The sequence below is a fragment of the Lathamus discolor genome, unplaced genomic scaffold (genome assembly GCF_037157495.1).
Source record: "Lathamus discolor isolate bLatDis1 unplaced genomic scaffold, bLatDis1.hap1 Scaffold_104, whole genome shotgun sequence".
NCBI lineage: Eukaryota > Metazoa > Chordata > Aves > Psittaciformes > Psittacidae > Lathamus > Lathamus discolor.
Genome location: NW_027069122.1, coordinates 82,017 through 94,886, shown reverse-complemented (window position 1 = coordinate 94,886; position 12,870 = coordinate 82,017). Strand labels below are relative to the sequence as shown.

General features: G+C 56.5%; 1 protein-coding gene across 1 annotated transcript; it reads left to right on the top strand.

Annotated features, from left to right (window-relative positions):
• The first annotated feature begins 10,280 nt into the window (after positions 1-10,280).
• Positions 10,281-12,233, top strand: LOC136006233 (keratin-associated protein 5-3-like). The gene is made up of 6 exons (XM_065664285.1): positions 10,281-10,445; positions 10,701-10,942; positions 11,048-11,168; positions 11,483-11,694; positions 11,800-11,920; positions 12,180-12,233. Exons 1-6 carry the CDS (start codon positions 10,281-10,283, stop codon positions 12,231-12,233), a joined length of 915 nt encoding a protein of 304 aa, XP_065520357.1.
• Positions 12,234-12,870: the final 637 nt, after the last annotated feature.

The window sequence follows — 12,870 nt, the reverse complement described above, 5'->3', positions numbered from 1 at the left end:
ATCACCCCTTGTCCTGTCACTACAGTCCCTAACGAAGAGTCTATCCCCAGCATCCTTATAGGCCCCCTGTAGATACCGGAACGCTGCTATGAGGTCTCCACACAGTTTCTCTTCTCCAGGCTGAACACCCCCAACTTTCTTACCCTGTCTTCACAGAGGAGGTGCTCCAGCCCCTGATCATCCTCACAACCCTCCTCTGCACTTGCTCCAACAGCTTCATGTCCTTTTCATCTTGAGGACACCAACACGTGCTGTAGCACAGCATAAGACAGCACAGCACCTCATGGAATGTGATGGCATAGCAAAGCATGCCATAGTACAGCACAGCACAGAACAGCATAGCACAGACCAGCAAAGTATAGCATAGAATCGCATGGGATGGCATAGCACAACATAGCACAGCAGAGCAGAGCAGAGCATAGCACAGACCAGAAGAGCATAGACTAGCTCATTGGAAGGGACCTACAACCACCACCTAGTCCAACTGCCTGACTAATTCAGGGCTGACCAAAAGCCAAAGCATTGTCCAAATGCCTCTTCAACACCGACAGCCCTGGGGCATCCACCACCTCTCTAGGAAGCCTGTGCCACCCCCTGAACACCCTCTCTGTGAAGAAATGCTTCCTCCTATGAAGTGTGAGCCTCCCCTGACTCCCAGGTCTCCTGTCCCTGGATCCCAGGGAGAAGAGATCAGCACCTCCCTGGGCTTTTAGATCCTGACAACAGTTTTGCTTCTCTTCGTTTACCAGCATGTGTATAAACTCAAACCAGTGTTCATAGACAAAGTACGCATTCATTTAGCCTTGTGAATTCCCTGGCATGCCTGGATTCCATTTCTAAGTAGCATCTTGCCATAAGGTGACACAGAGGTCTCCAAAAAAAAAACCTGAAAAGAAGGAAAAGCTCTGGAGTCAAAGGGAACACACAGTTAGAACTGACCGAAGTAAGTGAAAGGCAGAGCAAAAGCATCCCCTTCCTGTCTGCTCCGACTGTACCTGGTTTGGGTTATGGGGAGCCACAGGGAGGGTGGAAGCCTCTCATCTCTCTTTACAAGTGTTCTCTCTCTCTCTGTAAAAGCACTGCAGGCTCAGGTGCTTCTGGTGTCAGAGCCACACTTGGTGTGATTCTTAAAGCCAATCCGCATCTGGTTTGAAGTGGGTGGGGGTGGATTTTAGTTTTCTTTCTAATACACATATTTCTGTATGTGTTTTAGAGCAGAACCTGGAGCTTGGTGTGGTGGGCATAAATCCCTGGAAAGCTTGCCAATTATTGCTGCACAGCTGTCCTGGGTTCAGCTCTAACAGTTCTCTTCCTCCTTCTTAACAGCCAACCTCAAAGGAGTTCAGATTTTTTTATAAAGGGTGCACAAAAGCTTTGATTATTTCTTCATTGTCTCACCTTTTGGTGTTTAGGTTTTGTTGTTTTGTTTTCTTGGGTTTTTTTTTTGTTTGTTTGTTTGTTTTGGTTTCTTTTGTCCCAATTCTTGTGCAGTATTATCTTAGGGTTGTATGAAACCTTCATGGAGATCCTACTGCCCTGACAGCAGAGTATCCCCAGATGCGCTGGGGAATCCCAAATGTGGTTGTACACAGGGTTCTCACACCCTTCAAACAGTCACGTACCACACACTTGGACTAAGCACTAGCACCCTCACTACCAACTACTAGTCCTAGTCAAAGTCTGCCAGGCGCTCATGCTGCTTCTGCTGCGGTCCTGCTCTTGTCTAGTGATGCAGACGTCCCTGGACCAGTCCTGCAGGAGATACTGATTAATGCTGTGCGGGACTGTGGGAGGGTTTCAAAGTCATGCTGGAGGGGCTGGGACTCTGCCACTGTTTCTGCTGTGCTGCAAAACCCCTTCTCCTTCACAGACAGCTCTAAGATACCCGAAAGAAAAGTCCTAGATCCAGGGCTGGCGTGAAGCTTCCAGTACAAATCCACTGCCTCGTCACGTTACAGTGCACATGGAAACATATAGACACACATATACAAATAAAAGAGATGTGGCACTGCAGCCACTCCAACCCCTACAACAGGCACCGCAACTACTACCTCAGCAAGAGGTGGCACAGCTATTTCAATGCCAGCAACAGGCACTGAGGCTACTCCAACGCCTGTGACAGGCACTGCCCAAAGGTGACTGACGAGCTTTTGGTAGCGCTGTCTTGGAGACAGAGGAAATGCAGCAGCTCTCCGCCTTGCCTGGTCTCTCACAGGATCCTTCTGTGGTGGGGTTGATGAAGGTAGAACAGCAAGTGCCCATCACCACCACAGCAGTGCACCGGCGGCAATATGGCACCAACCGATACTCCCTGATTGCCATCCAGGAGCTGATCCATTGATTGGAGAGCCCAGGAGTGCTCAGCAGGACCCACTCACCCTTTAAAAGCCCCACAGGGCCCGTGCACAACCCACATTACAGTCTGATTGTAAGCTCTATCAAGTGACCCAAGGAAGAACAATTTTAAATGGGGCCCTGAGCAACAACAAGCCTCAGAACAAATTCAACAGGAGATAGTTCATGCCCTTGGGCCAGTCCGGACTGGGCAAGATGGGAAATGTGCTCTGCACCCCAGCCACGCAGAATGGGCCTACCTGGAGCCTCTGGCAGAAAGCTCCAGGGGAGACTCGAGGTCGACCCCTCGGCTCTTGGAGTCGAGGACACACAGGATCCAAGGCTGGTTGTAGCCCACCTGAACAAGAGATACTGGCAGCCTCTGAAGGGGATCGAGCTGCTTCAGAAGTGACTGGCACTGAAGCACAGCTCCTCCTGGCACCCCGCTTGCCCGTGCTGGGCTGGATGCTCAAAGGGAAGGCCTACACGTCATACAACTGATGCTACAGGGATTAAGGAAGGGGGTTGCACAGATGACACAACGAGCTCAGATATAAATCCCAGTTGTCCAGGAATCCTGGAAGTGACCGTGGACTGGCCAGAAGGCACCGATTTTGGAATGTCACCAGAGAACAGATGCTGAAGAAGCCCCACCATATAATGAATGAGAAAAATCTCCAGTGCTTTATCTCTACTTCCTCACGCATGGTGGCAAGTGCCCTGTGGGGGTGGTTGCAGTAATGGAAGCAGAGCAACTGGCAGCGCAGAGGGAAACCCATCTGGGCTGCTGCACTGTGGCAAGATATCGCTGCCCAGATGAAGAACCTGGTGGTGAAGGTACACCATGGAGATGCTCATGTACCCAAGAGTCGGGCCACTGAGGAACATCAGATGATGGCTGAAGTACAAATACAGGGAGGCCTGGCACATTCGCTGTATCACACTCCCACCAACCCACCAAGGCAAGCGCCGTGTGCTTACCGTGGTGGAAGCAACCACCGGGTGGCCGGAAACATACGCTGTGCCCCACAACACTGCCCGGAACACTATCCTGGGCCTTGAGAAGCAAATCTCGTAGCAACACGGCACCCCAGGGGGAACTGAGTCAGACAATGGGACTCATTTCCAGAACAACCTTAGACACACCTGGGCCATGAGCATGGCATTGAGCGGCTATATCACATCCCCCACCATGAACCAGCCTCTGGGAAAGTCCAGTGGTACAATGGGCTGCTGAACACCACACTGAGAGCAACGGGTGGTGGGACTTTCAAACACTGGGATACACTTAGCAAAGGCCACCTGGTTGGTCAACACCAGAGGAGCTGCCAACAGGCCTGACCCAGCCCAGTCACAACTTTTACATACCATAGAGGGAGATAAAGTTCCCGTGGTGGCATAAAGGGTGTGCTGGGGCAACCAGTCCTGGTTATCGCTGCTTCGAGCAAAAGAAAACCCGCTTGTGGGATTGCTTTTGCTCCAAGAGCTGGGGGCATTTGGTGGGTACTGCAGGAGGATGGGGAAGTCCGGTGTGTACCTGAAGGAGATCTGATTTGGGGTGAAAAGAGCCAGTGAATTGAACTTTATGATGCTGTCTAATACTGAATTCCGTGATCGCCTCCATGGCGGCTGAACACCCATCACTGCGCGGGACACCTTGTGGCCTCTGTCCCCACCGCTCTGGGTTTGAGGATCTGAACCTGACACCCTTGATCACCACACTGATGAAGAATGGACTTTGATCCGAATGGACAGGTGCCGCGGTGATGGAATCGGAACTGGCTTCAGCATCCAACAACCCAACACCACACCCCATCCATCTTTCCTGCCTGGAGACACTGCTATGGCAGATGGAGCCCCAAGCCATGGCCTGAATGAATTCAACGGACTTTTGTAGGGATGGTCCGTAGACTAAGGGAGTGATATCTCTGTGGGGGTGTGTAGATATATGTATATGTGTAAGTCTCAAAAGACGGGAAAGATGACGGTGGGAAGCGGGAGGCCCGGCATGACACAAATGCTGTGGAATAAGGGGTGGATACTGTCCTGGTTGTGGCTGGGACAGTGCTCGTTTGCTTTCTAGTACCTGTGCACTGCTGTGTTTTGGCTTTATTCCAAGAGCAATGCTGACAACACACTGACCTTTTAGTTGTATATAAACCGGGGGGAGTTATTCGGAAGGGGAGGATCACTGCTCGGGTCGGGCTGGGTATCAGTCAGCGGGTGCTGAGCAAGTGTCTTGGGCATCACTTGTGTTTATTGGGCTTTTTTTCCTTTTCCCTTTCTTTCCTCTCCTCTTGTTTTTCCCGTTACCATTATTACCACTATTACCAGTACTAGTGCACTGTGCTTCGGTTATTAAACTGTTCTTATCTGCACCCTCGGGGTTTTCATCCTTCCGTCCCTCCTCCCCATCCCGCCCCAGGAGCCAAAACCTGGCTCAGGGTCAGCGGCACCTCTGCCCCCTCCTGGGTGCCGGGGATCGGCTGCCCCAGCAGCACCTCCCCCCGGGGGGAAACAGCCCCCAGGCCCCCCACAACAGCCCCGCTCCATCCCCAGGGCCGTGTGGCCGGGGCGGGCACGGAAAGGTCCGGGAACCCCCACAGCTCCAGCCCCCACGGCCCGGGCTCGCAGCACCCCATACTCCCAGGCAACTCGCAGCCCCACTGCCCAGCGCTCGCACCCGCCCCCCGCATTCCCCAGCACCCCCGCAGCGCCCGGCCCCACTGCCCAGAGCCTCGGGGGGCCGCAGACCCCAGCCCCGCTCCCCGGGCTCTGCAGCGCCCCCCAGACCCGCGCCGCGCCCGCTCGCCCTCACCCCGCGCCCGCTCGGCCGCCGCCATTGCCGGGAGCAGCTCCGCCTCACGCCCTGGGCCCGCCTCCGCCAATCAGCGCACGGCTCCCCGCGCGGGGCGCGCTGGGAGCTGTAGTCCGGGATCCGGCACATGCGCAAGGCGCAGCCGGTACGAGGCAGAGGGGAGGGGGCGCAGCTGGACCCCCGAGCGGGATCCCACAGGCACCGGATGGGCTGGGGCGAAGGGACCTGGAAGCTCCTCCAGCTCCAAGCCCCTGGGTCCAACCTGGCCTTGAACACTGCCAGGGACGGGGCAGCCACAGCTCCTCTGGGCACCCTGTGCCAGCGCCTCACACCCTCACAGGGAAAACCTGCCTGAGATCTCATCTCAATCCATCTTTGTGGAAAGGAAAGGAGGAAAGGAGGAAAGGAGAGGACAGGGGAGGACAGGGGAGGGGAGGGGAGAGAGGAGAGGGAAAGGAAAGGAAAGGAAAGGAAAGGAAAGGAAAGGAAAGGAAAGGAAAGGAAAGGAAAGGAAAGGAAAGGAAAGGAAAGGAAAGGAAAGGAAAGGAAAGGAAAGGAAAGGAAAGGAAAGGAAAGGAAAGGAAAGGAAAGGGTGAAATAAGAACTCACTCCTCTAAACAAGATAAGAAGGTTTTATTGAGGGACAAAGTCAATAAAGCAAAAGCAACAGTGCTGGGCGCATGACAGTAACCAGAGGCGCAAGTGATTAGTATTTGTTACAGGTTTATATACTTTCACTCTTACGTTAGTCACATACATATTCATAATTCCCGTGTACAGGCAAGGAATATTATAACTAGCTCCAAGAACTTGTTATCATAGGTCTCCTCCTCTTGGTGTCTGCGCACTGCTCTGCGGTGATTGTGGGCAGGGCTCTTGAGGATGAAGCAAGCAGTCTTCCTCTTGTGAGTAGGGGTCTTCAAGATGAAGTAAGCAGTCTTCCTCACAGCGTACTGTTCACCTTTGGCACAGTTGGACGCCCCAGTAACCACACAAGTAGCCGAAACCAGCCATATCTGTAATTCTTCTGACAACTAGCAAAGATTTAAAAGTGTGATCTTCCTGCAAAATTTATTGCAGGACGGGCAGACAAGGAGTATCCCAAGCTAGCAGATGTTTGGGAGGCTCTGTCTCTAAACTAACTAACAAGTGGAAGGATGGTGTGAAATAACTCATTCATGCTTAGTGGGGCCGCTAAATCCTGTTAGCTCACCACAGACTTACAACACAAACACTGTTCTTTAAAACTAAAGACACTTTAGAAGTCTGGTGTGAAACCATTAACTCATGTTTAGTGGGGCCACTACATTCCACAGACTTACAACATAAACATTGTTCTCTCTCTACAACCTAAGTGAAGCTAAAAAGTACTTTATGTTGTCCAGGCACTAGCTTTTCTTATATCAGGACCCCCACCTTCTTTCTTTTACCTTTACAAATCCTTTTGCTATGTGACTTCATTTTGCTTAAGAGTTCTGGTCCTTTTTAACTTGTCGTCTGATCTTATGTCTTTAGCGAGCTTTGTTTCTGTTGCCGTAAACTCGTACAGTTATAGCCACATAACCACACCTATGACTTGCGAAAGCCAATACATTTATGTGTTTATCACGAAAGGAAAGGAAAGGAAAAAGGAAAGGAAAGGAAAAAGGGGATAAAATAAGCAGTAAAATGAAGCCTCCTTTTGACTTTCCAAAGTCTCCGGTCTCATTTCTAAAGCCTCGCTCGCAGGGTCCCAAGGCTCGGGTTCAGTTTACAAAGGCTCTGCCGTGGGGACGCTGCGGCCGGGCGGGGGGCGCACGGGCCCGGCCGCGGGGCTGGGCAGGACCCGCTCCGCCGTTCCACGGGCTCCCGCGGCCGCGAGCCCCCCCCCGCCGGCCGCTCCGGCCGCTGGCAGCGGGCGCCCGGGGCGCGCGTGGACAGAGCCGTTGGGAGCGAGGCTGCGGCGGCGGCAGCAGCAGCGGCTTTGGAGCGGCTTTGGAGCGGCAGCGCCGTTGGCAGCAGCGGCAGCAGCGGCAGCAGCGGCAGCAGCGGCAGCACCAGGCGCGGCGGCGGCGGCAGCTCTCGGCGGTCCGGAGCCCTCCCTCCGCCGCTCCCCGCGATGGTGCCCCCCGCCTCCCCCCAGCCCCCCGCCGGGGCTCGCGGCGCCGCTCGGCTCTCCCGGTACTGGCAGTGGCGGCGCTGGGCGAGCCGCCGCCGCTGGGTCTGCCGAGGCAGCGCCGCCCCCTGGCGCTCCCCGGCCCGCCCCCAGGCCCCGCCCCGCCCGGCAGCCGCGACCCCCGAGACCCCGGTGCGCGGGGCGGCTGCGGGGGTGCCGGCCCCGGGAGCGCGGTCGGGCAAGGTGCCCGTGGTGCTCCTGACCCGCATTGACCCGTCGGCCTATCTGCGCTCCGGGACCGGCGGGGAGCGGCACGCCGCGGAGCCTCGGCCGGGAAAGGCCGGGAAGGATGCGGCGCCGCTCGGCCCGGAGCGGCCGGTGGGGGCCGGCGGGGACCCCGCGCGCAGCGATAGCGGCCGCGTCTGTCGCGCGGGGCATGACAAGGAGAGCTTCGAGCGGCTTTACCGCGTGGGACCGCGGCTGGGGAGAGGCGGCTTCGCGGCCGTGTACGCGGGGGTCCGCCTGAGTGACAACACCCCGGTAAGGGGCGGGGCCGGCGGCGGGGCGGGGAGGCGGCGGGGCGAGGCGAGGCTCAGCCCAGCGCTGCCCTTGGCTTGCAGGTGGCGATCAAACAAGTGGCTCGGGGGCGCATCTCCTCGTGGGGCAGCGGGACGGTGCCTGGTACCGTTGGGGCATCCCAGGCAGGGAGGCACAGGACCCCCGGGCCAGCATCAGCCCTGCTGACGGTGCCCTGGTCCCCCCGCAGCCCAGCGGCACTCGCATTCCCATGGAGATAGCCATGCTGAGGAAGGTGCGCTCCGGCTGCAGTGCCATCATCCAGCTCCTCAACTGGTTTGAGCTGCCCCACTCCTTTGTGCTGGTTCTGGAGCGTCCGCAGCCATCGCAGGACCTCTTTGCCTTCATCAAAAAGCGGAGGTTCCTGCCCGAGGATATGGCGCGGGGCATTTTCCTCCAGGTGCTGGTGGCTGTGCGGCACTGCCACAGCCGCGGTGTCCTGCACAGGGATATCAAGTCCAATAACATCATCATCAACTTGGCCACCAGAGAGGTCAAGCTTATTGACTTTGGTTGCAGCACCTTCCTCAGGGACACGGTCTACACCAAATTTAGCGGTGAGCCCACAGCCCAGGGTGCTTCCGGTACCAGGCAGTTTGTGAACCAGAGTCACGTGCCGGTGACGAGGTGGCGGGTCACACCGAGTGCGTGTCCCCACGTCCATGGGGCCGCCGCTGCAGCCCCTGCAGCCCTGGGGATGCGCGGGCGAGGATCCGGGAGCAGGTGGCATCCGCCTGATGAGCTGTGCCTGTATCCTGTTGTAGGAACAGCTTTGTACTACCCGCCGGAGTGGTTCCGCTACCACTGCTACCACGGCCGTCCGGCGGCGATCTGGTCCATGGGCGTGCTGCTGTATGAGATGGTGTGCGGGGTCCTCCCCTTCCAGTGCTGCAAGGACATCATTGGCGGGCAGCTCTTCTTCCAGCGCCAGATCTCTGTCGGTAGGTGCCCGGCTTTGCGGCAGCAGGGGGAGGTCGGGATTTACGGGGTGGCAGCCGATCTCCCTTGCTCAGCTGGAGGAGATGGCCCATGTCCTGCCATCCTGCTCTCCTCCAAACCGGATGGTGGAGCAGGAGGTTTGGGTGAGGCTCTGAGCACACCCAGGCCTGGGCGCTGCGGACGGTGGCACAAGGTGGGCAGGAGCCTCCTGCAACTGAGCGGTGCTTCCCGCATTCTCCCCAGAATGCCAGCACCTCATTGGGTGGTGCTTGTCCATGCGCGCTTGCGACAGACCATCCCTGGAGGATGTGCTCAACCACCCTTGGCTGCAGACATCCCCTGCCCCAGGAGACGGCTGCCCCTCCACCCGCACAGCCTGAGCCAGCAGCCGCGCAAGTAAGCCGGGGGTGCCTTCTGGGGGGAGTGTGCTGTTTTTGGGAGGTTGGGTGCTTTTGTGGGGATTCGGGCTCTTGGCAGCTTGGGATGGATTTTTGGGGCCTGTGGGGATTTTTTGGAGACTTTGAGGGTTTGGGGCTTGGTTTTTTGGGGGGACGTCGAGGGTTTTGAGGAGAGTTGGTGGTTTTGGGTGTTTTGGGGTTTGGGGAGTTTGGTGAGGTTGGGTGTCTATTGGGGGATTGGGTGTTTTGGGGGGACTTATGCATTTATTGGGGGGGTTGTGGGGACTGGTTTCTGGGTTCTTTGGAGGGCAATAGGTGTCAGAGGGACACCTCATGAGAGTTCATTCTCCTCCTTGCAGCTGGGGCAGTGCTGAGGTTGGGCTTTAGTCTGAGGATAACGCTGATAACATACCGATCGTATAGTGGTTTCTGATTAGCCTGTACCCTGAGCAAGGCTGATTCAGTCTCTCATGCTCTGCAGTGAGGAGAGACAAGACCTAATATTGCAAAGCAACAGACAATGCGGCTACTCCAACACCAGCCACAACCACTGCGGTGACACCGACCATGGCACCAGGCACTGTGGCTACTCCAATGGCAAGGACTGTCATTACAGCTACAACTCCAGTGACATGCACTGCTGCTGTTCCAACCAGGGCAAAAAAAGCAGTGCGGCTACTCCAAACACAGAGACAAGCAGTGAGGCTTCTTAAACCCAAGCCACAAGCACTGCAGGACTACAAATGCAGCGACACACACATCGGCCACTAGAACGCCCAGGACAGGCACTGTGGCTACTACAACCCAATTCAACATGCCCTGCAGTTACTCCAGCCCCAGGCACAACCACTGCAGTTACTCCACCACCACTTTAAAGCTCTGAAGCTACTCCACCTCTGGGAAGGAGCAATGGCGCTACTCTAAGGCCTGCTATGCATACAGTGGCTACGTCAACCCCAGCCACAAACACTGCAGCTACTCCAGTGCCAGCCACAAACACTGCGGCCTGTCCAACGCCAGTGACACACACTGCTGCTCCTCCAGCCCCACCGACAAGCAGTGAGGCTTCTCCAACCCAAGCCCTAAGAACTGTGCCTACTGCAACCATGGCCACAGGCACATGGGCTACTCCAGTGCCAGGGACAGGTGCTGTGGCTGCTGCAGCTCCAATGACACGCACTGCAGGTATTCCAACCACATCAACAAGCAGGGAGGCTTCTCCAGTGCAAGCCACAAGCGCTGCGGCTGCTGCAACCCCAGTGACTGGGACAGTGCCTACTACATGGTAATGACAGGCATAAACACTGCAGCTGTTCCAACCACTGCAACCAGCACAGCAGCTACTGCAGTGCCAGCCACAGCAGTGCAAGTACTCCAATGCCTGAGACAGACACTGCCGCTGCTCCAACCTCATTGACAAGCAGTGAGGCTTCTCCAAACCAAGCCACATACACTGCAGGTACTCAAAGTACCGTGACAGACACATCGGCCACTCTAATGCAAAGGACGGGCACTTTGGCTACTCCAGCCCCTTCAACAGGCACTTTGGCCATCCAAACCCAAGCACAAGCACTGCAGTTACTCCACCACCAGTTTTCAGGTCTGCAGCTATTCCAATGCAGGGAAGGAGCACTGCCGCTACTCAATGGCCTGCAACATGTATAGCGGCTACGTCAACCCCAGCCACAAGCACTGCACTTACTCCAGTGCCAGCCAAAAGCACTGCGGCCTGTCCAACGCCAGTGACACACACTGCTGCTCCTCCAGCCCCACCGACAAGCAGTGAGGCTTCTCCAACCCAAGCCCTAAGAACTGTGCCTACTGCAAACATGGCCACAGGCACATGGGCTACTCCAGTGCCAGGGACAGGTGCTGTGGCTGCTGCAGCTCCAATGACACGCACTGCAGGTATTCCGACCACATCAACAAGCAGGGAGGCTTCTCCAGTGCAAGCCACAAGCGCTGCGGCTGCTGCAACCCCAGTGACTGGGACAGTGCCTACTACATGGTAGTGAGAGGCATAAACACTGCAGCTGTTCCAACCACTGAACAAGCACAGCAGCTACTGCAGTGCCAGCCACAGCAGTGCAAGTACTCCAGTGCCTGAGACAGACACTGCCGCTGCTCCAACCTCATTGACAAGCAGTGAGGCTTTTCCAAACCAAGCCAAATGCACTGCAGGTACTCAAAGTACGTAAGAGACACATCAGACACTCAAATGCAAAGGATGGGCACTGTGGCTCCTCTATCCCCATCAACAAGCACTTTGGCCAATCCAACCCCAGGCAGAAACACTGCAGTTGCTCCACCAGCACTCTTCAGGTCTGCAGCAATTCCAGCTCTAGGAGGGAGCACTGCTGCTACTCTACAGCCTGCAAAGTATGCAGTGGCTACGTCAACCCCAGCCACAAGCACTGTGGCTACTCCAAACCCTGCCAGAAGCACTACAGCTACATCAGTGACAGGCACAAGCACTGCGGGCTGTCCAACGCCAGTGACACACACTGCTGCTCCTCCAGCCCCACCAACAAGCAGTGAGGCTTCTCCAACCCAAGCCCTAAGAACTGTGCCTACTGCAACCATGGCAGCAGGCACATGGGCTACTCCAGTGCCAGGGACAGGTGCTGTGGCTGCTGCAGCTCCAATGACACGCACTGCAGGTATTCCAACCACATCAACAAGCAGGGAGGCTTCTCCAGTGCAAGCCACAAGCGCTGCGGCTACTGCAACCCCAGTGACTGGGACAGTGCCTACTACATGGTAGTGACAGGCATAAGCACTGCAGCTGTTCCAACCACTGAACAAGCACAGCAGCTACAGCACACAGCAATGCGGCTGCTCCAATGCCTGAGACAGACACTGCCGCTGCTCCAACCTCATCGATGAGCAGCGAGGCTTCCCCAAACCAAGCCACATGCACTGTGGGTACTTCCCAGTCCCAAAACTGCTCCCAAGTGAGCCCCCAGTGACTCCCCAGACCCACAATGGTCCCCCAGGTGATCCTCCTGTAACTCCCCAGACCCACAACTGCCTCCAGAGTGCTGCCCCAGACCCACAATTGCCCCCCAAGTGACCCTCCTAGACCTACAACTGCCCCCAAGTGACCCCCAAGACCCATAACTGCCACCCAAGGGACTACCCAGTGCCACCCCTCAGACACATAACTGCCCCCCAAGGTACCCCCAGTGACCCCCCAGACCCATAACTGCCCCCCCAGGGACCCCCCCGTAACGCCCCAGACCCACAACTGTCCCCCAAGTGACCCCCCAGACCCAAAACTGCCCCACAAGGGACCACCCAGTCCCCCCCAACCCAGACACATAACTGCCCCCCCAAAGGACCCCCCAGTGACCCCCCAGACGCATAACTGCCCCCCAAGGGACCCCCTTGTAACTCCCCAGACCCATAACTGCCCCCCAAGGGACACCCCCGTGTCCTGGTTTGAGCAGCAGCAGTCAGTTTTCTCCTTCTTAGGAGCTAGTACAGTGCTGTGTTTTGATCTTTTGGCCTGGGAACAGTGCTGATAACGTGGATGTTTTCAGTTGCTGCTCGAATGTTTGGTCTGGCCAAGGACTTTGTGAGCCTCATGCTCTGCCAGGGAGGAGGGGAGGCTGGGAGGAAGCAGAGACAGGACACCTGACCCAAACTGACCAAAGAGGTATTCCATACCACAGCATGTCATGCCCAGGATGTAACGGAGAGTGACCCGG